At 43.3% G+C, this 26,089-nt stretch overlaps 2 protein-coding genes across 2 annotated transcripts; both read right to left on the bottom strand.

Moving 5' to 3' along the window:
- Positions 1 to 4,360: 4,360 nt before the first annotated feature.
- otpa (orthopedia homeobox a) lies at positions 4,361 to 7,399 on the bottom strand. Its single transcript, XM_056589534.1, has 3 exons — positions 7,363 to 7,399; positions 6,482 to 6,891; positions 4,361 to 4,882 (listed from the first exon to the last, which is right to left on the bottom strand). Exons 1-3 carry the CDS (start codon positions 7,397 to 7,399, stop codon positions 4,361 to 4,363), a joined length of 969 nt encoding a protein of 322 aa, XP_056445509.1.
- Positions 7,400 to 11,161: 3,762 nt separating this feature from the next.
- Positions 11,162 to 22,587, bottom strand: tbca (tubulin cofactor a). Its single transcript, XM_056588737.1, has 4 exons — positions 22,428 to 22,587; positions 17,155 to 17,263; positions 13,304 to 13,390; positions 11,162 to 11,827 (listed from the first exon to the last, which is right to left on the bottom strand). The coding sequence occupies exons 1-4, from the start codon at positions 22,478 to 22,480 to the stop codon at positions 11,747 to 11,749; spliced, it is 330 nt and encodes a 109-aa protein (XP_056444712.1). The 5' UTR covers positions 22,481 to 22,587; the 3' UTR covers positions 11,162 to 11,746.
- Between the last annotated feature and the right edge of the window lie 3,502 nt (positions 22,588 to 26,089).

The raw sequence follows: 26,089 nt of genomic DNA, 5'->3' as shown, positions 1-26,089 counted from the left end.
CTTGGTATATATAACAATAGGACGTTGGTATAACAGAGACCACGGGCAGAATCTCCAAACTGCACAGGGAGAGTATTGATGTATTTTGGTTCCAACAATTTAAAATTGTTCCACTAGTTTCCGTGCCAGACACCAGCATCACCATCAATTGATTTCTAAATCCACCTCAGCTGTGTAATGCTGTTACTATGATATTCACACCTTTGTCCGCACGCAAAAAATCTAGAATACCTTCACATATTTCATACATTTATTTTTTCTGAGACAAGCGTTTTGATTCACAAAAATACTTTAACACATCTTTACACGTAAGCAAAATTTGTGCATGCGTTTTGCCCTCTTTTTTTTTTAGAAACATGGACCCACACATACAGCTGCACAAATACATAAACACGCAAACACACATACACACACACACACACACACACACACACACACACACACACACACACACACACACACACACACACACACACACACACACACACACACACACACACACACACACACACACACACACACACACAGACGCACACATACACTCTTTCACACACCTACACACAGGAGAATTAATGAGCTCTCATTCATAATCCCGGAAAGAGAGAGCCATATTCACCCTTGGATGGTTTATTGACTGATTTCATTTATTTATGTGAAATAAATAGGAGGTAAACATTGGCTGGCTCCCACATTTTTTGCGACACACTCGCTGCACAGCATTGTGGGAGAAATGATCCCGCCAACAGCAGGGTCAGTGATTGGCTCGCTCGTCAATGTGTGACAAATTACCCAATAAAAAATAGGTTACCCGTTTCCACAAACTAATTAACCTGCGTGATAGTGAAACAAATTATTACATTTATGTAATATTATTTCACATCGGCTGCCAGACTGCAAAATATTTTCCCTGTGCCTTGCCCTGTTTTCCTCTGTCTTTTCAATCAGTCATAACTGATTACAAGGTTACACACACACACATACAAACACACACTGAATATATATTATAAAACCGATGCATACAATAACTACTAGCTTTACTTTACTAGCTTTTTTTACTATATTCATACTAGCATAACGCATAACACAAAATATTGATGGCAAGAAAACTGAAAACAAATCTAAATTAAATGACATGGCTGTATATTAAATAATCTCACAATATTTTGTCGAACAGTTGCATTTTTATAGTTCGATGAATTCCTCATCGAACTATAAAAATAGTTTAAACCCATTCCATTCGGTTTAATATTTGATTTCCTCTTACCTTCTTGGTGCTGAGAGCGATGTAGCCTACTGTTTTTTTATGTGACGGTGTGACCGAAGGCTGTGCTCGCGGCCTTTTGGGTCCCTGGTACCCATGGGCCACGTGGACAATCTCATATCTTCAGCTTTGTGAGGGACGCCATTTTCTATTTCTGTCCGTTTGCCTTGCTCTGTTTAACGTAATAAATTATGAACACACTTTAGGTGCAGGCACCCAATCAGTCAAACTTACTCACACCTCGGAGTGCGTTTGTGTGTGTGTGTGTGTGTGTGTGTGTGTGTGTGTGTGTGTGTGTGTGTGTGTGTGTGTGTGTGTGTGTGTGTGTGTGTGTGTGTGTGTGTGTGTGCGTGCGTGCGTGCGTGCGTGCGTGCGTGCGTGCGTGTGTGTGCGTGCGTGCGTGCGTGTGTGTGTGTGTGTGTGTGTGTTTGTGCGCACGCATGTGAGTGCGTGTTTGCATTTGCCTGCGTGTGTGTGCGTGTATGTGTGTGAGTGTGTGAATGAGCGCGTGGGTGCACGGCGCATGTGTGAATGAAACCCGTAGGAAAGTGATTTCCTGTTATGATGGACAATCGTTATAGTGTTGGAACAGGCTCTAAAAGTGTCAGCCTTCTGTCAACCAGGTGATTACGTGCGGCTGAGCGGGGGAATTGAGATGTTTGTCCTTGCTAGTGTTGAGAGGGAGCCTAGCCTGGGAGCCCGGGGCCATCAGGGCCCGCTACAGCAGCCAATCAAATCACATCCATACGCGTCGCCCTGCAAATTGATAGAAAGAGGAGTCGGAGGTCTGTAGAACCGCCCAATGGATGTGGTGAGTGTCACGGACATTTCCATATGTCTTTTTTTTGTTTTTGTTGAGAGTGGTTTTGAAGACATGTGTATGAGTTTTATCCCACCGTTGTATTTTCCTCTTTTAAGGGATGCTAAGGCGACCTGTCGATTTCTCCAGATCGCTCTGTCACAAAAGGCCAAAGCCTCCCTTAAGAACCATCCTCTCTGAGGGCAGTGGATTTGTTTCAAAGGGGTTCAATAATGGAATTAAACTATAAGCTTATTCGGTGTGTTCCTGTCCAGTCCTGCAGGCCTATCTGATGGTACTTTCTAAATTAAACACATTTAACATCTTTACATCAACACAGATAACTCAATGGGTTACCGGAATACTGTCACTATTGTCAAATCCTTCTGTAAACGTTTGGGTCACTCTGAGGTGGACTGACCTCCATCTGTTCACCTGCCTGGTGCTGAGGCTTCAGTCCACGCCAGGGCCACACAGTCAACTTTCAAACGGTTTTCCTAACCCCAAGCCTTAACCCTTTAAAAAGAAATTCCCACCAAACCAGCTCAGTCGAACACAGTATAGGCTACTCATGGACCAAATTAACAGACCAACCCTCTGTTTGGCTCACAAAGTAGTAAAGACAGGACTTAATAACTTCGATCAGGAGCAATTTAGGATTGGATCAAAGTGTGCTGATCCAATAATCATCATCAAGTTAATGCAAACCCCATCTGTGAGCATACTCTTTTATAGAAGGCCTATGTAATATTAAGGCTAAAATACATGATGCAATCTATAAGACACCTGAAGTTTTAAATCAATCATTTATTGTATTGCCTATTTTTATTTTTATTTGTCCTTCTAAAAAGTTATCTTATTTAAAAATAATAATAATTATAATCTTACAGTCAAAAAGAATTCAAGGTTAAAACGTCTAATCAATTCTGTTACGCCTGTCAATCCTGATGATGAAGAATACTTGTTTAGGCAGCAAATACAACAACAATGTTCATGTCACCTACAATGTGCGTTTTCTTAACTATTCTGTTTGAAACACAATGAAAGCCTATTGATCCCTATAGTTAACACCACTCCTGCGCTGACCGAACGGATTTTTGCTTTAAAAGAAGTTTCCATTCTGTTCCACTGGTTTTAACGGTGCAGGTCGTGTAAAGATGGTTAAACATGCAGATGATCACAGATCCTAACCTCCGCACGAATGAGTGGTCTCTGGCTCTCGACCTGGTTGTTTTTCTACATCAGAAAGAATAACTGTTGTGTCCGTGTTGTGACGTATGAAAATGATTTTTATTTCATTTACAGTAATTCATATAAACATGTCCATTGAACAAAATGATTCATTTAAACATTTAAGAAACGTATATTCATTAAGCACAGACGATAAATTAGAACATAGGTTATTACAAACTGACCAAATGGGAACAAGAGTCCGCTACTCAAACATCCTTTAGAAACAGATTTAAGGTAAATTTAATGTCAGAATTTATAATGCCATCATTTATAACCCGTTATGTTCCCCTGGCCAGCACATGCAGTGAGTTCCGTTTGGATAATTGATGATTAATGTCTAATCATTCTCACGTTTTTATTCGCTCACGCTAATTGGCATTTTCATTATTTCTTTTTTTTTTTTCTCCACACAAAAAAAAACATTCGACTCCCTTGAACTCCGCACTTGCACGCGCATGCCGTGGCCTTGTGGCTGCATGCTATGCTGAGGGTGAGCTGGCCTCGTATTCTTATCAAAAAGATTTTTCAAAATATCCCAGCTTCAGAAATGGTCGCTCACCAAAAACAAGCATTCTGAAGCCCTGCGAACAAAATGTGACCCTATTGCAAAATAAACAGGCCTAGATTAATAAATAAATAGATTAAAATAGATTAAATACATATGGCCTCGTTAAATAAATAAGTTGTAATACTACATGCGAAACAATAAATACGCCCCCCCTTTCCCCCCTTCATGTTGGACAATGTTGAGAGTCCTTAATATCGACAGCATCTCATCTCGTCGGTGATGGCCGTACAAAATACTTTCCAGGTCTGTATCTCTGCGTTTAGTGACGAGAACCAAGTATCCCACATAGACTTCCAGTGTGCCGTCTGAAGGTTGAATCATTGATTTTAAAACAAGAGCCGAAGAATTGCTGTAGAGTGGAAGCGGGGAAAAGCAGACCGTTACCCCCGTGTAGTCTTGGTCGTGGACGGTCGTCGAGATAGGAGGCGTGAGGAGGTATGAGGAGGTGTGAGGAGGTGTGAGGAGGTCTGAGGAGGTCTGAGGAAGTTCTGAGGAGGTGTTAGGTGAAGCTCATGGACACTGTATGCTCCAGGGCCTTGCGTCGCAGCGACGCGATGCTGGTCCCTCTCCACATGTCACTGTCCGGGGAATTACAGAGCTGAGGCGAGCCGTTCACGTTGTTCGGTCCGGAAAGAGACCCGGGTACCATGCCGGGAAAGGAGGGTTGGTATAGGTGGGACTGAAGCCCGGAGCCGTTAGAGGACATATTGGAGAGGCCCATGGAGTTGTGCGGCGGCCCGGCGCCCAGACTACACTGCGACAGCGATTGCGCCATGGCCTGCTGACGGCCCAGCGAAGGCGGCAGCTGCAGCTGGGACACGCCGGGCATCCCCGCCGTGGCCCAGCGGGTGTCGTTCGCGTGGAAAGAGCAAAGACTGTCGCCCATCGCTGCCGCGGCCGCTGCGGCGGATGGGAACTGCTGCAGGCCGTGGTGGGTCGGCAGCAGGGTCCCCGGGCTGCGGAACACGTTGGTGGTCTTCTTGCGCTTCTTCCACTTGGCGCGGCGGTTCTGGAACCAGACCTTGGGGGCGACAGGGGGTCAGTGAGGGAGACAAGCCTCGGTCCTGGAGCAAGGAATTATTTTAGGACACTGCATCAACCTAAATCAATAATGATTTTTATTTATAATTGCATAATCCTATAATCTAATAATAATTAGACATATTTGATAAATCCCACAATTTTGCAATATGTCTGCATAATTTCGTTTAGCAATGGCCAATTCAACCTCATCTATGCCATGGCATTGTAGCGATTCAAGGACGAGACACAATAGATCAGTCAAGAAATATAGGACATTGGGAATCACAGGCCTATTTTATGTATAAAATCCATAGGAATATAATAGCCTATTTCGTGGTAAGCGAGGGTTGATGATTAATGTGAAGTTTAGGTTGAGAAAGCGGCGCGTCGGAATAAGAACAGGCCAATCTCCCGTTCCGCCGGGAACCCAGCCGTGAAATCCTCCTGAAATACACGACGCTTCAGGAGTAAAGAAAACGCGATACCTCATCCTGTTAGAGACAGAGCGGGTCTCCGCCCGGGCCTCCATTAAGACGTCCTCTGACAGGGCTATCACTAAAACTAGGCCTATAGGTCCCATCTACTGGCTCACACACACACACACACACACACACACACACACACACACACACACACACACACACACACACACACACACACACACACACACACACACACACACACACACACACACACACACACACACACACACACACACCTTTTTAATCATCGTTTAGGTACCCATCATAAATGTTAATGGTTATTTCCACCAATTTTTATTAAATGGACCCCCATGCAATAATATGATTATGGAGGAAAATGTTTCACATGTGGATGAGCCAAGCGAATTCTCATTAAGGATAGCCTACTATTTTAGCAATGGTTCGTTTCCTGCTGGGGATTATTTTGGTGAAACTTTTTGCACATATGTCCTTATTAATGTAAGCAACACACTGCTGGCCTATTTAGCGATTACAATGTAACAGTAACAATTTTCTTTTAGTTGCAATGTATTGCATCATCACTCAGCGGAGGAAAGGTCGTTTATATTTTTGATGATTTTGCTTTAAACATGCAGCCACATTTAAAACATGTCACTGATATTTTAGGGGTAATATTTTGTACGAATCTTCGTGCTTATTAGTTAATTAATGCAGTGGTTTCAAACGCTATAACCGAGGTGTTAATGATTAACACTAGGCTAAATAAAACAAAATACTATTTATGGTTCTTCATCCTCATGGATTACATTGTTAGTTTGATATAATTAAATACATTATTTTATAGGACTTCCTCATTCTATTTCATACAAATAATATTATGAACATTTTATAATTGATCGTAATATTTTGATAGATAAGATACATTTCATCATTTCTCGTTGAATTGTAGTTTTAGGATTTTGAAGAAAGATAAATATTAAGATAAAAAATACTTTATAATAAATTAATAAAGTAATTTGACAAAACAAAAAGCTATAAAGAAGAAAAATGTTTTTATTCTACAAATTAAAAAAGCTACATGAAGCCTACAATATACTTCATGTCCTATCTCGTGGTTAGTGAGATCTCCACAACATAAAGACTGAGGACCATACCTGCACGCGGGACTCCGTGAGGCCGATCCGCAGTGCCAGTTCCTCTCTCATAAAGATGTCCGGGTAGTGCGTCTTGGCGAAGCTCCTTTCTAATTCGTTGAGCTGGGCCGGCGTGAAGCGGGTCCGGTGGCGCTTCTGTTTCTGGCTCTGCTGCCCTCCTCCTCCGCTGCTCGAGTTGTTCTGCTGTTGTTTCTCCTGCTCCCCTTTAGCGTTCACCTGCACCGCGGACCCACCGGTTGAGCCGCCGTTGTTGATGTCCTCTCCCGGCAGCATGGTCGCTCCTTCAACATGGCCGTCGGAGCCCGGCCCGAGCTCGGCTGTGTGCCCCGGGTCCCCGGGCCCTCCTCCCCCGAGGCGGCACTTCAACGCGTCCCTGTGTCCGAGCAGCTCCGCCGCGGCATCCTTCATCCCTACGAGCGACCAATCAAACGCTTCAGTTAGATGTGTTAGAAGTGCACAGGACATTCCCTACCTGTTTGTTGAGGGAAAAATATATATTAGTGAGGAAAATGTCATGTACACACATTTAACTAAAAGGGAGCACGATTAAAGGCTTTACACAAAGATACATTTAAATTATAACATATTAGGAGCAGAGTTAAATACCTTTCACCACATATCACCAACAAGACTAAAGATAGACATACGAATGTCCAACGTAAGACTTAAATAAACTTAATTCATTTCGATCACGAAAAAAAGTGGTAAATGAAATTACGCAGTAATAAAATTGCCTAATTACGTTTCCAATAAATTAGTTCAATCACATTAGGACAATATAAGAAACAAATTGACAATTTTCAGAGCTTTGATTGAGATGAGAAGAGCCTCCAGTAGCTTACAGTAGAGTTGAAGACCGGAGTTGGGTGCCGATAACTCACCGAGCCGAGCGTCCAGGAGGTCGGCATGCGACAGCATTGCGCACCGCTCCAGGGCGGAATGCTATTCCACAAACCTCGAGGACTTTAACCTGTTTAAGGGATATATATGGCCTTAAATGAAAGCAAATTCGGTTGTGGTTAAAAGGGAGGTTTGTTGCATTATAATGTACTTTAGAGGAATGGGGAGGCGCTTAACAACGGAATGAACCCGTGAGCCTCTTCAAACGACGACCAATCAGAATTGAAGCTCAAGAATGTGTTAGACCGACCTGCCCCCCCCCCACACACACATATACACACACACACGCACACACGCACACACGCACGCACGCACACACACACACGCACGCACACACACACACACACACACACACACACACACACACACACACACACACACACACACACACACACACACACACACACATATCCAGCCACATAAGTTCATTCCTCCTCATTCCAGTAATTGGGTTTGATTTATTCTCTAAATTACATTCAATAAAGAAACACTGATTTAATATCTACGGAAGCTTCGACCCGTTTAAGAAATGTTTGATCACCACAATATTTGTCTAATTGTGCGTGCTGTTTGACTGCCTTATAGTAGGCCTAACACACGAGCAGACAGCTGCTGATGTATGGGACAGAGACAGACCGGCCCCAAATCAGGGAACTAGATCAGCTATATCCTTCTGTGGAGCATAATGTTACAATTTCAGATTTGGTAAAAAATCCGGCTTTGTTTGGTATCTTTTTTACGCAACATCTCTTCCTTCAGTCAGGTCTATCTGCTGTTTGTATAACCCTATCCCACAGGCCACAGGGTCACATCTTCCGTTCACTCCTGCATCTGTGAACCCTGTATCTAACCAGCCGCATAAGAAAGTTTATATATTTGAACTAGGCTCATTTTCAACACCATTAGGCTTTCATGCAATTAGTGCCAAATCAATAAGCCTTTATTAAATGCTAATTATTAGGCTATATCAGTATGAAATACAAGGGGGCTCGTTTAGTATCGTGTTCAGGGCCAGACTGTTGGAAGGAGTGGGTAGGGATGATCTGTGGGCACATTTGTGTAATTCGTCGGTGGTTGGACGTGTTAACTTCAATCGTGACAGTTTTTTTTTTTCATATAGGGACACATGTACGAGGGTCGCGAACGGGACTGACAGCCTGACGCAAGTATACACAGACCCCCCCTCAACCCTCTCCCCTCAACCCCACACCCACACCCACACAAATTGATAGCACACATTAGGGGTTTAGCAGATTTATTGTATGGATTTTTCCTAAACATATCGAAATTATCGTATTCAGCCTCAACGTTTTGCGCTATTTGAGGCTTCGCCTCATTAAACCAATAACTCTATTAGCAGCCTTTCTCCAAGCGCCAGCCCCCCAGATATATTGAAGCTCTACAAAAAACTGCATCGGGCAGATGTGAGGATGTTCGGCGAAGGCAGCTTTATTATGTAGTGAAGAAGAATAGAACCTTTGTGGCACAAAGGAGTCGTCCGAGCGTAAACCGCTCCGTGTTTTTTGGGACCTTTCTCTCGTGCCATCGGCTCCACCTGCGGCCTGCTCGTCCACTGATGGTCGGACCCTCCTCGTCTGCACGCGCCCGGATCCGTTGCAGACCCATGGACCGATCCATTCATGGTCGGAAAATATAACGGAGCTGGAGATCTGGGGGTTCGTATTAAAAAGGCAAATGTTGGAAGAAAGATCAGTGATTTGAGAAGCAATAGGCCTATATTCGCTGGTCTGCGACTGAATCAGCAATTATACATCCCAGTTGGTAAATGCCTTTTTCGATTGTTTCTTAGTTTGTAGTGTTTTATCGATAGAAATTAAGTCCGATCTTCAAGCGTGTTGGAACCAGAGCGATCCTCCCTGTGTCTGTCTCCGGGGTGGGTCTCCCGCTCCCCGCTCAGAGCGGCGGGACGCGGCGTGATGGATGGGCGCTTACGACCCAAGCGCCGCATGCTCTATAGCTGAACAAACAACCGTCTGATACCGGCTCTCACGGTGTTACACACACCACAGGGAAAAAAGAGAAAGGTGCCGCGAGTTGCGAAGCCTTAAATGAAGGGACATAATTAAATATTATATGACCATTATACAATTTTTTTATAGACTTAATATGTATTTGAAAGCACACAATATTTGGACCTTATAGCTTTTTTCAGGGCTACTTGGCAAGTACGATTATACAGAAAGTTACACAATTGGAATAATATGCAACAAGCTATATAATTCCGTTTTGTTAAGGCCTTTAGTCTACTCAAGTCAATTGTAGTTAATAAGGGCTAAACATCGGAACTGTTGGGCTGCACTTCATTTGAAAGGGATATAGGCTAATCAACATTTTCTCCTACAGAAGTAGACCCATTTAATATCCAGCAATTATCAGGCCTCATAAAACAGCATCCTACCTAATAACCCTAATAATTATAATTATTTTATAATGTTCCCTTTATTGATGATATGGAATATTATATACACACACACACACACACACATATATATATATATATATATATATATATATATATATATATAGGACTATATAATATTCCATTTGTTTCCCCAAAATCGGACAACATACATACTTAATTCATATGGATAGTGATTGTAACTCGATGAGGCCCTGTGTGCTGACAGGCCTCTCGTTAGGGTAAGGGTAACCAGGACCAGACGTGAGGCTCCTGTCTCCCAGCAGGTTTCTCTGCGCCCTCATCCATCTCCTACGTGATGGAAACACAAACAGACAAACAAACCAACACAACACGAGGTAATGCGGCGCATCTGAGGGGAAAGCAGACATTGGCACGCGCCCTGGAGATGAGGAGTGACTTTTGATAAAACAAAAGAAAACAAAAACATGAATTATAGGCCAATGTTATTTGTGAGTTGTAAATCCCAGTTCTGAGGAGTCATCATGCATGGCCTTTATTCACACTCGGGTACTTGGAGCCTTTACTTCTTCACTTCGTTTCTTTCACCATGTTTTGATAAATAACATTCCCTGATTTGTTTTGTGCTTTCCCTCCTCTTTTCTTCTCTGGTCCGCTCGGCAGTCTGTCCGCCCTACTGGACGTCGGCATTCACTCAATTAGAGATTTCTATATGGAGGGAGGGATGGAGAGAGGGAAGGAGGGAGAGGGAGAAAAAAAATCGATCTTCCATCTGCACAATCGCACGTTTAACAAATTCAATTCTTGTTTGGTGCGGGTGATTTGGTGACAGTCGGGGGATTAGAAGTAATAAGTTGTTGTGTTTGAGCATGAGGCTGAGAGGCGAAGTGGCGCGCTGGAGGAAGGCGCGCGTTGGGCCAGACGTCCATCAGCTGTCCGTCCGCCGGCTCCGACCACACAGCAGGCTGCAGCAGGAACCCCCGTTCGCATCTCATGCCTTAATTATCGCCACTGCCCTGCAAGGACTCGATTAGACCGTGATTTATCCGAAAGAAATATAATTATGACTGCAAATAAAATAATCAGCATTGAAGAGCGATTCTCTTAACAAGAGGGAGCGGCTGGGCGTCACGGAGCCGTGGCGCCTCATTAGAGCTGATGAGACTCGGGTGATCCCGGCCTTATCCAAATGTGTCCAATAAGGAGCAAGACAAATGGAACCCTAATTTGTCTGGACGCTGAGTTTATCTAATATTTCAGCTCGTTTTTTTTCTCCCATGCATTCCCAATATCTTGCCCAGTGTTGAATACTTTTTTACATGATATTTGCAATTTGATGCACCGCTATTCGTTGTAGAATAGGCCTACATGTAGCTGATTTCTGAAGAAATAAGTCGATCGAAGCCCCGTATGTAAAGTTTATATTTTGTTCATCATACAGGTTTTGACATGCAGATCTTAAAGCATGCAGGAACATGGCAGACCATCGATTTTCATTTGCAGAAGAGTTCTGTGCAGAGGATAAAATGATGCAAGCAGATTTTTCAAATGAAATATTCCCCTTCCAGTATAATTCAATTGTGTAAAATATACCCCAAACTTTGCAATATAACAATGACTAAATAAATTATGTGAAATAATTCCACATGTTTGTTAGAACTGGTTGAGCAGACAATAAGGCAATGCTCAAACAAAAAATAACACGCCTATATTAAAACATACGATTTCATAAGCAAGTAAATCACAATTTTTATTTTGAAAGCGAACACAACTGAACACAACACAATGTGTTCATTTTAATGGTCTTGGGTTTGTCTACAGTGAAGTGAAACATGTAAAAAAGGAGCAGCGGGTCGACGATGGTAATTGCAAGGAGGCCGACTGATTCTGATTGCTCCCGTGTTTCCAAACAAGGCCTGACGAAAGGAATGGATATTTTAGTGGTGCATCGCACGGCAAGAACATCATCCTTCAAGCTTCACTGAGTCCAATATGCTCCTGGCCTCTATGTACTCCTCTGATTCAGCCAAGTCCTCCAGCGTTTCCTGCAGAAACAGAGCACAACCCACACACATAAACGTGGGTTTTTTTCTGGTTTGAAGATACTGGGAATTACTAAAAAGGACCAAAGGAATTGCAATTCTTTACAATTTCAAAAACATCACATGCACAATGCGAGAAAACAATAGACTTTGCTTTCATTCAATAAACTCCTCTCCACGACGAGATTTGAATGGATACAGAGGATGTTGAGTGGATTAAGCAGGGACCGTGTACTGTAACTGATTCTAGGTCAATAGCTGATATGAAGCTGCTCTGACTGGTACATTAGCGTCAGCTCCTTCAAATCCAGAAGTCAATGAGTCTAATGGAACCATCACATATTCCTCTCAATCCAACCTTGCTCGTCAATAGAAGCAGACCTCGCTGTGCAGCTAAAGTCACCTTATTCAAGCAAAACACATTCAATACATTGAGAATAATAAGAAATGGCTGCATGAAGAGAAGACTTAACAATGCAAATATGCATGAATACAGCCCATAATGCAAGAAAGAAGAACATGTGCAATATGATAACCTATTGAGGGCCAACGATTGTTATTCATTATATTAATGAACACATTAATCCATTTAGATTTTCTTTTAAGCCTGCAGTTCTTTATTCCGTTTTCACACTAGAAGGCTGCTCATGAATAATACACACCCACCCACCAGTCAATCCATGAAGGGGATATTTTTCTAGACATAATCTTTCTGTAGTCCACTTTAAAACGAACATCTCAGAGGAAAATATAGCCTGAAGATTATGCAACTAACTACAATATAGGATCCCACTCTTTCAGCATGCTTCCATCAAAGTAGGAGCATATTCAGACTTTAGTCATATCTTAGGTCTGATTGCAAATTAGGTCAAGTCTGGGTGAACGGGCCGTTTCACCTTCTGTCACTAAATATTTGTTACACCCAATCTTGTTGTTGGAGGCGGGGCTCCGTAAGAGCTTAATTGGAACACACAAAGTCTTGCCAATGCAGTTATACACGTATTCAAATCCCTTCTGAAAACCTATTCCACTTGTGCAAGTAACTTTTCTTCCAGGAAATACACAGTCCGACTACTGGACCAGAAATTCTTCCGTTACACAGTAGGACTATTGGACCAGAGGTTCTGCTGTAAAACAGTAGGACTGCTGGACCAGGAGTTCTACTATAACCTAGTAGGACTACTGGAGAGGTTCTGCTATAACACAGTAGGACTGCTGGACCAGGAGTTCTACTATAACCTAGTAGGACTACTGGAGAGGTTCTGCTATAGCACTGCTGGACCAGGAGTTCTGCTATAACCTAGTGGGACTACTGGAGAGGTTCTGCTATAGCACAGTAGGACTGCTGGACCAGGAGTTCTGCTGTTGCGTACTAGGACTGCTAGATCCCAGATGAAGATCAGAGCGATGTGTTATCATGAGGACCTATATCAAACCAGAGGTACTGCCAGGTGGGTGGTGTTCTGGGTGTGATCCTACCATCAGCTGGACCAGGTCTGCGTGGGCCTTGGCCAGACGGCGGTGACAATCTGGGACCATCATCTTGGCCTCTTGGAGAACCTCCACCTGAGGACGCAAAGACGATAACCATGTTAGCAGGGGTCTCACAGGTCTATTCTTGGGGTCACATTTAGATCCCAAATGGATAATGGATTCATTAAATCAGAGTGCTAATGTTCAGATCCAGTCCACTCTGCATTAAGAAAAGCGGTGTGGCAAAAGACGGGATGAAAGCAGAGTAAAGCAAGCATAAAATTGTGTTTTTCATATTTGAAAAGATATAGCAACTGATTGCAATAATATAAACCTGACAGATGAAAGGAAGCACAAATAATCAAAAAAAAAAATGGAATTTGTTAATCTACTTGGTATCAAAGAAGATTTACACGGATCGATTATCTCCCCAACCCCTAGTTGACAGTCCTGGCAGTTACCATGAACATCTGCGAACTGCATTAAATAAATCCCTACTTTAACCCAGTTCCATATTCCAACCATTACCATATATTTGTATAACATGTCACACAAACATGGCTCTGAAGTGAAACTATAGAAGTATTGTAAAGTATTTAAACCGCAGGATTCCATTCTCTGTAGTTCCGACGCACTCTTCCAGATGACATGTGAAGGGGCATCACAATGTTATTCCACTACCACTTTATCCCGTCCCCCCCTCGCTGCAAATACCGCCAGCGGGAGCAGCCGGCTGCAGTATAAAACATGCAATGGATGTATTGCTCAGAGCCCAGCAACGCTCCAATCACAAAACCTGAACCACCACACGGTTCAGATGCTGAACCAGAAACTCGGTTCAGATGCTGAACCAGAAACTCGGTTCAGATGCTGAACCAGAAACTCTGTTCAGATGCTGAACCAACTACACGGTTCTGGTGCTGAACCAACAACACGGTTCAGGTGCTGAACCAACAACACGGTTCAGGTGCTGAACCAACAACACGGTTCAGGTGCTGAACCAACAACACGGTTCAGGTGCTGAACCAACAACACGGTTCAGGTGCTGAACCAACAACACGGTTCAGGTGCTGAACCAACAACACGGTTCAGGTGCTGAACCAACAACACGGTTCAGGTGCTGAACCAACAACACGGTTCAGGTGCTGAACCAACAACCCGGTTCAGGTGCTGAACCAACAACCCGGTTCTGGTGCTGAACCAACAACCCGGTTCTGGTGCTGAACCAACAACCCGGTTCTGGTGCTGAACCAACAACCCGGTTCTGGTTCTGAACCAACAACCCGGTTCTGGTGCTGAACCAACAACCCGGTTCTGGTGCTGAACCAACAACACGGTTCTGGTGCTGAACCAACAACACGGTTCAGGTGCTGAACCAACAACACGGTTCAGGTGCTGAACCAACAACCCGGTTCTGGTGCTGAACCAACAACCCGGTTCTGGTGCTGAACCAACAACCCGGTTCTGGTGCTGAACCAACAACCCGGTTCTGGTGCTGAACCAACAACCCGGTTCTGGTGCTGAACCAACAACCCGGTTCTGGTGCTGAACCAACAACACGGTTCTGGTGCTGAACCAACAACACGGTTCTGGTGCTGAACCAACAACACGGTTCTGGTGCTGAACCAACAACACGGTTCTGGTGCTGAATAGGGCTGGGCATCGTGGCCAATTTCCTAAATCGATTCGATTTTGATGCATAAGGTTCCAAATCGATTAATCACGTTTCGATTTAATCCGCTCTTAAATAATGAAAAAGGCTCAACCGTGTTCCAAAATACAAATATACTTAATGTTATCTCTTCATCTCAAACTGGTTTTAAGTGCAAACTTAAATTGGACAGTTTAAACTTGAGCTGTAAATAAAACTATAAAGTCTCAAAAGTGTAATTTTGAAATTAGAAAGGAATTGCAAGTGAAAGTATACTTGAACTACAACATTCCATCACTGCCAATATCATTAAGTCATTGTTTCTTAAAGTGCAAAAATAATAATGTTAACAAAGAAAAAATAAATAAAATCTATCTCATGCCCTATGAATCGAATATGCAAAATTTAAATGAAATCGATCCAAAATCGATTTATTTACCCAGCTCTAATGCTTAAACAACAACCCGGTTCTGGTGCTGAACCAACAACCCGGTTCTGGTTCTGAACCAACAACCCGGTTCTGGTGCTGAACCAACAACACGGTTCTGGTGCTGAACCAACAACACGGTTCTGGTGCTGGACCAACAACACGGTTCTGGTGCTGGACCAACAACACGGTTCTGGTGCTGGACCAACAACACGGTTCTGGTGCTGGACCAACAACACGGTTCTGGTGCTGAACCAACAACATGGTTCTGGTGCTGGACCAACAACACGGTTCTTAATTCACCTATCCCCGCCTCAGTCCAACCGGCCCCGCCTCAGTCCACCTGGCCACACTTGAATGCACCTGGCACGCCATAATCCCAACCCCTGCTCATCACCTCACCATCCTGAATGGCACCCACTGAACCACAAGATGGAAATGATACATAATTCAATCAAATTGTGCAATGTTATTATATGTACTGTATAGTTGTACTTGTTCATGTAAACAGTATGACAAGCTTCATCATACACCTGTTGAGGACGGACTGACGCGCCTGCTGCAGGCGAGGGGGAAGAGAGACACGCTCGAGTGTTGATGAATGAGGAGAACGCAACGGGCCAGCGGACTATCAGGAGGCCTTCAATTACCAGCTGTGTCCGCAGTTCCCAAAAGTCGCATCATTTAATGACGTCAGGATGATTACCAATGACACCCAAGCCAAAATCTCACATTATTATTGTGGACCCACCGTGGTTCACAAAGAGGTACAGAATCTTACAGGAAGATCTCTGCTGTCATGAAATGCACAAAGCTCTAGGCCCAGTTAACACAAGGGATGATCTTGGTTCAACAACAGTTTTACAATCTAGATTGTATAACTCAAATTATTTTACACCAATTAAAGCATATTTTTAAGCCAATTAAGTCAAAATACATGACACTTCTTTTACCATCATAAACATACGATACTTATGTTAGGCATGTCCTATTAACATAGATCCCATATGCGATCCAAACTGCGTCCACCGACCCCATCTACATCCAACCCTCAAGAAGAACAATCGCCAACTAAATCCACAGCTTGTAAGACTCTGAAGAAAAGTTAAAGGAGTTGATATTGGCACAAGCTGAGCTTGTTACACTGACTGGGTCCACGATCCTCAGGGAGTAACCATAGCAATTTAGGGGGTTACAGCATACCTCATTGATAAGGGATGGAAACCTACCTAGTTCTCGCCAACGTGATGAAGACGGAGGATAGCCACGGCACAGATGCCATTGATTTGATTGCGGTGGCAAGGAACCGGGGAGTCAAGGATAAGATGTCAGATAACATGAAAGCTGCAGTGAAGAATCTTCCTTTCCATCATTCCATGTACTGAACCATACAGAGAACGAATACAGACAACCTTGATGACTGCGGGTTCCTCAACGCTCTCAGCAAATTTAGCAAGAAGTAGGGCAGATCAAGCCTAGCAGCGCTAACGCCCCAGAGCTGAGGAGACAGCTAGCCACAGCCCAACAGGTGGCTGAGCCCCTCCAGGACCCAGGTGGAGGTAATTGGTCATGAACAATGCATTGCATGCTAGTTTTAATACACCTCGTTGTCTCTGTTCATACCTGTATTGAAATATACGTGATGTTCTGCATAAATAATACAAAGTGTAATTTGATAAATTAGTTTCTTAAAATCATTCGACAGCCCTAGTAATAAATCTTAAAGATAATGACATGCATTACCAAATCCCGTTCATTCCAGCCCCAACCCCCATGTACCTGTTTACTGAGGACATGAGGACACAAGTCCTTATCTTCCTTGAGGCGTTCAATCTTGTCTTCCTGCTGCTTGACCTCTTTTATGTACATGACCTCCTCCTTGGCCAACCTGCACAAACAGGACGCAAATGAGACAACACGCCAACCACAGTTCAACGTCCCGCCGGCGCCGCCCCGGTGTTACATTGTCACATGACACATAAAACATACACGTCCCCGTCTCTCAGACAAGCAATAAAAGGGGGGGGGGGGGGGGGGGGGGGGCTGTGATGGTCACCTTTCATAGGGTGGGCCATCCATCCTGATTACCCCCCCCACCCCCCTCAACATGTGTCAGAGTGAGGACGGAGTCAGATCATCAGCTGTAGGCGGGCCAGATATACAGCTCCACCACCCCATCAGTCCTCTTCATGGTGGTACACTGCACTGCGTAGGGATGCACAGTGATGCAGACGCACAGTCATTTAGACGGCACTAGACGTCTGCTTGAGGATCTCACCGTTACAAACAGCTTTTGTACTTTTGTTGAATGAACAAGGGTGTTGACGGAATATAATAAGCTAAAACCGAAAAGCACCTTTATGTACATTCTGTCCAATGTGATTCCAGATTCAGTTCATAAATATACAAATTGTTCAACCCTTGTTAGAAGAAACAAGGCTTTGGTTAGTGGCAATACCAAACTATGTACCCTGGATAACTTGTAGCCGGTTCTTCAGTACCTCAAGTACAGCTGTGAGCACGAGCAGCAGGATGATACTCTATCCATCAACACGCACACACACTTCTCCCCCATATCCAACCACACACACACGCGTCTTTTTGTAGAGATTAATTGATCATCAATTTAGGCCCTAATTTGGACCAAGTCAGGTGGTAAATGGCCCACTTTTCCTTGATTGTTAGTGAAAATTGAGGCTTGAGTACATTGATACATTTTGATTATCAATTAGGGGCCAAATGGAACTAAACACATTAAATAGATTCCGACCTTCATTGGCATAATGGAGTTTGAAAATATCCCTATTGATAATGATTCACAACTAATAGTATTATTCCGGCTGCGCTTGCTCATCAGAATGACAAAGCAAAAATTATTTCTCATAAGTATCAGTCCTGTGCACGTGAGTGCTCCTCCATTAATCAGCCATATTACTGGGACCCATCGCCCAGCCACGGGCATATTTTACTATCAATTACCGCTCCTTTTAATACCTTCCCCCTCAAGATCGCCCTGAAACTGGTCGCATATGCAGGAGCAGTGTGTCTTCCCATCTCCCCACGCTGGAATGAGGGATGCCACTCTTCTGGAAAGTCACAGCATTGAGTGGAGGGTGGGGCGGGGGAAGGGGGGCCGATGAGATGGAGAAGGAGGAAGGTGGGAATCATTTGAATAAAACTGAAGGACAGTCTAATAACAAAATGTCCACCCCCCACCACCACGAGCCAACCCTGATGTTAATTTCTTATTTCTCCCAGACTACAGCTCGGTGGAGAACGCCGGGTGGGTGGTCCGGGCTGGTTTTAAATGGACCTGCCACCCCGGGCTTAATGGAAAAGGCAGCTCTCTGGAAAATGAAAAAAAAAAAAAGGGAATTAGAGCCCAGACAGTCGTCGGCCGCCTTCCTCCGAGGAACTGTATCTTTGAGCCGCGGCGCATCTCCGAGCCCAGGACCGCAATGACAAAGGCAAATTACGGTTGTCATTTTATTAAGAGCGTCCGCCTGCCTGGCCAGGGTCCCGCTGAGTGCAATGTGCAGAGAGGCACCGCGAGGAGGAGGAAGGGCCCTGCATAAGAGAGCCCCGCTGAACGGAGGAGGGCTGGGGGGGGGGGGGGGGGCACCAGAGACATGCAGGGAGCCAGCAGGCGGCAGGCAGGGAGAGACTGCAGATTTGAAGGGGTGTGAAATGATGATAAGCATGTCAACATTGGCGATGACACGTATTTTACACCGACGGAAGCGCCACAAGTCAGGACAGGAAGAAACACCGGAGAACCTATTGTTGGATAAGAACTCTAAACGGAATGAGTGCATCTGGGTAGAAGAGGTTTACACACAATCCACGATGCCCAAGATACATTGAAATTAGGGCCGGGCGATTTGGCCCGATTTTTTTTATTGTTGGTTTCAAACTAATGGACAATTTCATTCAAACCTTAACAAACTAAAATACCTAAATATATCTATCTTTTGCAGCATCTTAATGTTGCGTTGAAGTTGCAAATCGCAACATCGTGAAATCCTGGAGGGTCTGATATAACAGGTAGGCAGAGTAGGGGCGCTTAGTGTTTTGGGGAGGGTCGAAAAAACATAGGATTTTTTTCGCTAAATTAAGGTCTTATTTCAGTAACTTTTAAGACATGACTGTTATTTCTTATCAGAAGTAGGGGCACGCGAATGTGGCATCCGATCACAGATGCTGGCATATATGTGCATATGGTCCCCATTTATACAGTAGGAAAAAGGTGTTCATTCAACGGTGTCACAATAGCAACCACCGGATCTTTCCCGTAAATTTGACCAGTGGCGTCGTCTTGAACTCTTCCGTGTTTACTACTTCAAGCGATTCAAGCGTTCATGCAGCATGTGTGCGTCCAACGTTTCACACTTAACAAGGAAAATAACGGCGAAAAATCGCAAATAGGGGTCAGCTTAGCTCAGGAGGTAGAGTAGTTGTCTTGTAACCGAAAGGTTGCTGGTTCAATCCCCAGCTCCTCCTAGCTGAGTGTTGATGTGTCTCTGAGCAAGACACTTAACCCTAACTGCTCCTGACGAGCTGGCTGTCGCTTTGCATGGTTGACTCTACCGTCGGTGTGTCAATGTGTGTATTAAACGATGCAAGTCGCTTTGGCTAAAAGCGTCTGCTAAATGCCCTAATTGTAAATTGTAAAAGCAGTATCCTGGTATTCTTACATGAAAGCGGGGGAAAATTATTTTGCACTGCATGTAATATTGTGGTGGAACATAAGCGGAAAACTTCCATTGATAAGCATTTTGTCACCGCGAAACATAACTACAGAACTGCAGGCAGGACGTCAGACGACGAGACAGATCAGCATGACGCAGGCTGTTGCATCCAAGTCAATTGCCAGCATGGAAAGAATCAAGAATCAATTATTCATAGGACCATTTCTCAGTGTTTTTGTTCTTTTAATTAATATTTTTTTCAGTAATAACTTAATATTTAACAAATTACTCGGGTAAAATTGCAGTAATAACTCAATATTTAACATCAGGAAAATCACACTTTAATCGCAACTTTCAGGCCGCAACAATCTCAAAAAAGGCCTGCGAAATCCTGGAGTGACTGTTTATACTCTTTAACGTCACGACCAAGGAACACCTGAGGCCAGATGTGTGTGGACTAGGGGTGGGACAAAATATCGATACGGCAATACAACATCGCCCTTCTTCGTACGATACGAGAATCTAATACTGCTGCCAAATAACGATATATTAATTCTATATAACTTTCTTTTTTTCACAAATTCTTTTGTATTTTTATGCTTTCTTCCTGAAGAGTTAGACGGAAAATATTGCCCCAGATATCGATATTTTAATCAAATTAATTCTCCTCTTATTCACATCTTCATGGTACATCAGAAAATGAAAACTAAGCCCCGAGATAGTTTCATATACTGCAGCCACGAAGTCTGATACTGAGGCCAATCTACTGAGAACTATGTTTTGTGGATCCCGTTAACTGTCTCGTAGCCATGCAGACATATATACTTTACCCTTGTCTTATTTTCTTGCCCGTGTGGGGGCTTGGGTAAAGGGGGGTGTCATGAATATTTGGCCTGTTTCAAATCACCATTGAGACTGTAATGGTGATTAAGGGCTATACAAATAAAATTGAATTGAAATTGAATTGTGTATTGCAAATTAACTTGGTCTCTCCCGCCAATTCTAAACTCTCCACGATGGTCAGTCCTTCACCTTTGTTGTTACCTACCAGCCGACAAAGAGATATTTTCCTACAAGAGTCATCTACACTAAAAGTTACATTTTTCCTCATTCAACAATGATAGCTGCTGATGTATATTAGAATGCAACCTTTGTTTTTCCATTGGATTAGCGATTGAGAAAACGGGAGTGTTGATTGTACAGTGATGAAAAATTACCATTTATAGGAATTGATATGAAAAAAAGTGGTAAGTGAGTGGTAGCCCTAATCCGCTAACAATTGATAAAAAATGAACAGATCAACAATTTACCATTACCGACCCACTACAGGCAACGGTTTGCAATCCAAACCCAATCAATATAGCACCGTAGAAAAGGTCCATTGGCAGTAGGACAATATTAATGTGATGTTTTTCAAGGGAGCACATTATGTTAATAGAAATGTAAAGCTTTTGAATATTTAGCATGATAAGAAAGGTTGCCCATGCAACTAGCTGTGACCTCCTTCATCAGGTTTCAGAGTAATTTATTTTGCACCATAACGGATTGCATTGCATGCACTTGTGTAGATTGTAGTTTAACTGAAAATCCCCTCTTCTGTCTTCACAGGCTATTATAATTACTGGATCTTAGTAGTTATATCATCTATAACAGTTGACAGTGCATTATTATTACTAGGCCTGAACAACACTCACATTGCTATATGAATATGTGCAGGTGATGGCCAATGTGTTACCAATTAAAATATCTGTTTCAAAGTTAGAATCACACATGTAATGGTGATGTAAAATATGTTTGCATAAAGGTGCGAATGCATCGATTAAATTGGAACGTTTTTCTGATCATTTTGTACTTTGGCCAAGACACGTGACAGGAACATGACTTCACACAACACCAACAACGATGGGATGGATTTATAACATTTGTGAAACAAGACGGGTCTTTAATACAAACTATATCTATGGTTTATATATTTGAACCTTTGTTACATGTATTTGTCAATGGGTCCGTAATTGATTTCTCAATAAAAGACAGAAGCGTAGCTAGCTAGCATCAAATACCTCACCCATGTACGAGGTACTACTAGCAAGCTAACTTTGGCTATATTTTGAAATACCATAACGACATAACGACATAACGACATTAAATGCGAAAGGCAATCCTGCTATGAATTAAACTAATTGATATAGGGAATGGCAGATTGCTTGAGTAACCAGTGCTAGATACATACGCTAAGATGACGAGAACTGCTTGTAATGCTAGCCGAGCTATGTTGTCTGTAGCTCTCAGAGCTAAGGTACCACGCTACTGTCTCTGTACAAACTCTGCATCTTTCACATTTCAAACATCGAACAACGGGCTTACCGTTTTACAACACCGGTCTTTATCTTCACCTGCCGTATTCTTGGGTCTGCCATTTCGTAGTGTTTTGGATAGCCTTGCTGCGCTGTAAAGGAGTGAGTGATGCTGGAGAATTATGCGTATGGGTACTGCGCCTTGCAAGCAGTGCGCATGCGTGAGGACTGAGTCACGCTCCCCAATTTCTTTACTGCGTTTTTAGTCAAAACCAGTGGTCAGAAACCCGCGACTCTTCCACCCCTGTGCAGTGGCTCCATGTGGCTTTGCATGTAAATAAAAAAAGTAAATAAATAATAATAAATATAACCGCAAGCGGTGATTAACGGGGTCCAAGCAAAAGTAAAAGTAAAGAACACACTAATGGAAGATATATAAATATAACATATAATTGTCATATTTAAGGAAAAATGTTCCACTTATAAACCTGAACTGCAGCCTCATTCACATGGTCAAAATGTCTATTGATAAGCACACAACATCCAGAAAACTCAAAGCATACATTTCTCAAGTGAATTAAGGGCTTTCTTCAAAGCATATACCTGAAAAATCTTTGAAATTCTGGGGAAATTAAACATTTGTAGTCAAGAACACTAACGGAAGAACTATGAATACGAAGGAAAAATGGTCACTGAAGAAGTTCCCCTTAATGCCATACTGTGTCTTGGCAGTTAGATTCTTGGAAACGAATGAGCCGGAATGTTGATTGCCTGATGAATTTCAGGTACTGTTCAATGTCTGTCCAAAACACAGCACTGAAACAGCCCTAGTCAAAATCACTAACGACCTCCTCCTTGCAGCCGACTCTGGATTACTCACCATTCTCATCCTCCTCGATCTCAGCGCAGCATTCGACACCATCTCCCACCCTCTGCTCCTGGACCGCCTGGCTGGTATTGGGATCACTGGTGTTTACATCCTACCTCACCGGCCGTCAACAATTTGTTCAACTAAGCAACCACAAGTCTGGGTGTTCAGGTGTCTCACTGGGTGTCCCCCAGGGGTCAGTCTTGGGTCCACTCCTGCTCACCACTTACCTCCTCCCGCTGGGCACACTCCTCCGTCACCATGGGGTCCATTTTCACTGCTACGCTGACGACACACAGGTCTACATCTCCACCAAACCCACCGCTGCCATCCCCCCCACCTCCCTCATCACGTGCCTGGAAGAGATCCGGAGCTGGTTGAGCAGGAACTTCCTGAAACTCAATGGAAACAAGACCGAGGCCCTGCTCATCGGATCCAAATCTACCCTCACTAAATCCCAACACACCCCAGCTCCACTCATAATCATCGATGGATTCCCAGTACCCTTCTCCTCCAAAGTCAAGAGCCTCGGCGTCATCCTGGACAACACCCTCTCATTCGCACCCCATATTCACAACATCACCCGGACTGCATTCTTCCTCCTCCGCAACATCGCCAGACTCCGCCCATCACTGACCCAATCCAGCACTGAAATCCTAGTAAACTCATTTGTCACATCACGCATAGACTACTGCAACGCCCTCCTCACCGGACTCCCCACCAAACTCATCAACAGACTGCAGATCATTCAGAACTCAGCCGCCCGGATCATCACCCGCACCAAATCATCTGACCACATCACCCCTGTCCTCATCCAACTTCACTGGCTCCCAGTACACCACCGCATCCAATACAAAACCCTACTCCTCACCTACAAAGCTCTCCACAACCTAGCCCCCAGTTACCTCTGCAACCTCCTCCAAGAATACACTCCCTCCCGCTCCCTCCGCTCAACCTCTGCTGGACTACTATGTATCCCCACATCACGACTCACTACAATGGGTGCCCGGTCATTCAGCTGTTCAGCACCCAGGCTCTGGAACTCCCTCCCCCCACACATAAAACAGTCAGACACCATTACAACCTTCAAGTACCAACCGCCTCTAAATTAAATGTATTATTATTATTATTAATGTTTCTTAAAGGGACACTGTCTAATATTTTAAGTCATTTATTACCTCAAATCAACGTATTCATTCATAAATAAGTCCTCATTGGTGTAAAATTATCTCTGCCAAAAATCTCACTTATCCTCCTGAGCGAAGAATAATTAATATGTAGTTACATAGGATGGGTTAGCTTCATGGAGGCTTCCATGTTCTTCCGGTCTATGAACTGCCGAGAGGGACAAAAAGCCCTACGTGGTACAGGAAATGCAGACGCGATTTCACTCTGAGCCAGCGTGAATGATGACTGAAAAAATTCACTATCTTGCTCGAGGAGTAATTACTCATGCATCAGCTGCTTACACTAATGATTCAATGCAGTTTGAAATTTGTTTGAAATAACGAACCTCATCATCACTCGAATGACTCGATGAGGTAGTATTGGATGTCGTGACACAGCTTCTTGGCACATACTGCCCACCGTAGTTTTAGAACAAGCGAGCACTATTAGTTTGAATGCAATATACAATTGTACCAATAGATGGGAGTAATTTTTACACAGTGTCCCTTTAAATGAGTGGCAATGACAGAATGTCATGTTCAGCTTGTGGACGTTTGGCTTTTTTATGTAATTGTGGGTAAAGTAAAAATAAATTGAGCAGAAGACCAGGGTGAAAAAGATGCATCTGATTTTAGAGATTAATATGATGAAAGAATTTTGAGTCCAGGTCAATCTCATAAGGAGAAATAAGGCTAGGTCATATCTTTTTTTAAATAGCGCCACCTTTGGGTGCAGTACCACAATTTGAGTTTATTAGTAGTGGGGGGTATTGGTATCCACCTAGTTGTATGTTTTTTTATACAATAAAAAAATGGTCATATAAGAAAAATGGGCTAACTGCTCCAACTTTATTGGCAAATGTTTCTCAAATGGAACTAAAGATCTCCTATTATACCACTTTTCTGGTCTTAATTTCTTATTAATGACTCCTATAGAACAACCTGACACGAATCACAGCACAAAAAACTATATCGATTTTCGGGAAACTCTTGCTCTCATCTGGGCGCTTTCAGCATTCTATGTCAACACTCGGCTTCGTCCTTCTCCGCCCCCTCGCCCCCCTCCTGCCAACCCCACTCTGTTGTGATTGGTTACCTTCCGGAAGCACATGCTGCAGCATTCCCACACATGGAAAATCTGGATTGTTCTACGTAGATAAATCCCGGAAATTTGAACAAGTGAATCGCGACCTACGTCCCTGTTTAGCGCTCTGCACAGCCACCCCAGACGGCCAGCAGGGAATACGTCTAATTGCATACGTCATTATTTGACACTTTAGTAGGGTTAACATTACTATGAATCATTATAACAACGTTTATAGGTCATAAAAGTCGAAAAAGCATAATAGGTGCGTTCGATGATTTGGTCTAAAGATTTTTTGTGGCGATTTTTGTGAATTTTTGATTATTTTTGTAGTCTGATTCTAGAGATTGATATTCTGAAAGATTTTTGAGTCTCGGTCAATCTGGGGAGGAGAAATAAGACTAAATAATGATTTCTTTACAATAGCGCCACCTTTGGGTGCAGTAGCCTACCACAAATTTCGATTTATGGTGTTGGCTGCAGTATGACTTTTACAGAATTTGAGGAAAAGAATTTATGTGTCATAAGACATAATATGTCTTGTGTTGGAGATCAAAATGATACTGTTAATATTTTGTCACCTAAAATAAACGTCACATCCTACACATTTCATA

The sequence above is a fragment of the Gadus chalcogrammus genome, chromosome 4, assembly GCF_026213295.1.
Source record: "Gadus chalcogrammus isolate NIFS_2021 chromosome 4, NIFS_Gcha_1.0, whole genome shotgun sequence".
In the NCBI taxonomy this organism is placed as follows: domain Eukaryota; kingdom Metazoa; phylum Chordata; class Actinopteri; order Gadiformes; family Gadidae; genus Gadus; species Gadus chalcogrammus.
The sequence above is the reverse complement of the archived record's forward strand: the minus strand, read 5'-3'. Positions and strand labels throughout refer to the sequence as shown.

Excerpts from the sequence above, each read along its gene's own strand:
- otpa (XM_056589534.1), bottom strand. The coding sequence starts at position 7,399 with ATGCTGTCGCATGCCGACCTCCTGGACGCTCGGCTCG. Across the intron at positions 6,892-7,362 it reads CCTCCTGGACGCTCGGCTCG|GGATGAAGGATGCCGCGGCG; the intron begins GTGAGTTATCGG and ends GGTCGCTCGTAG. Across the intron at positions 4,883-6,481 it reads TCACGGAGTCCCGCGTGCAG|GTCTGGTTCCAGAACCGCCG; the intron begins GTATGGTCCTCA and ends GTCGCCCCCAAG.
- tbca (XM_056588737.1), bottom strand. The coding sequence starts at position 22,480 with ATGGCAGACCCAAGAATACGGCAGGTGAAGATAAAGACCGGTGTTGTA. Across the intron at positions 17,264-22,427 it reads AAGACCGGTGTTGTAAAACG|GTTGGCCAAGGAGGAGGTCA; the intron begins GTAAGCCCGTTG and ends CTGTTTGTGCAG. Across the intron at positions 13,391-17,154 it reads CTCATGTCCTCAGTAAACAG|GTGGAGGTTCTCCAAGAGGC; the intron begins GTACATGGGGGT and ends TTGCGTCCTCAG.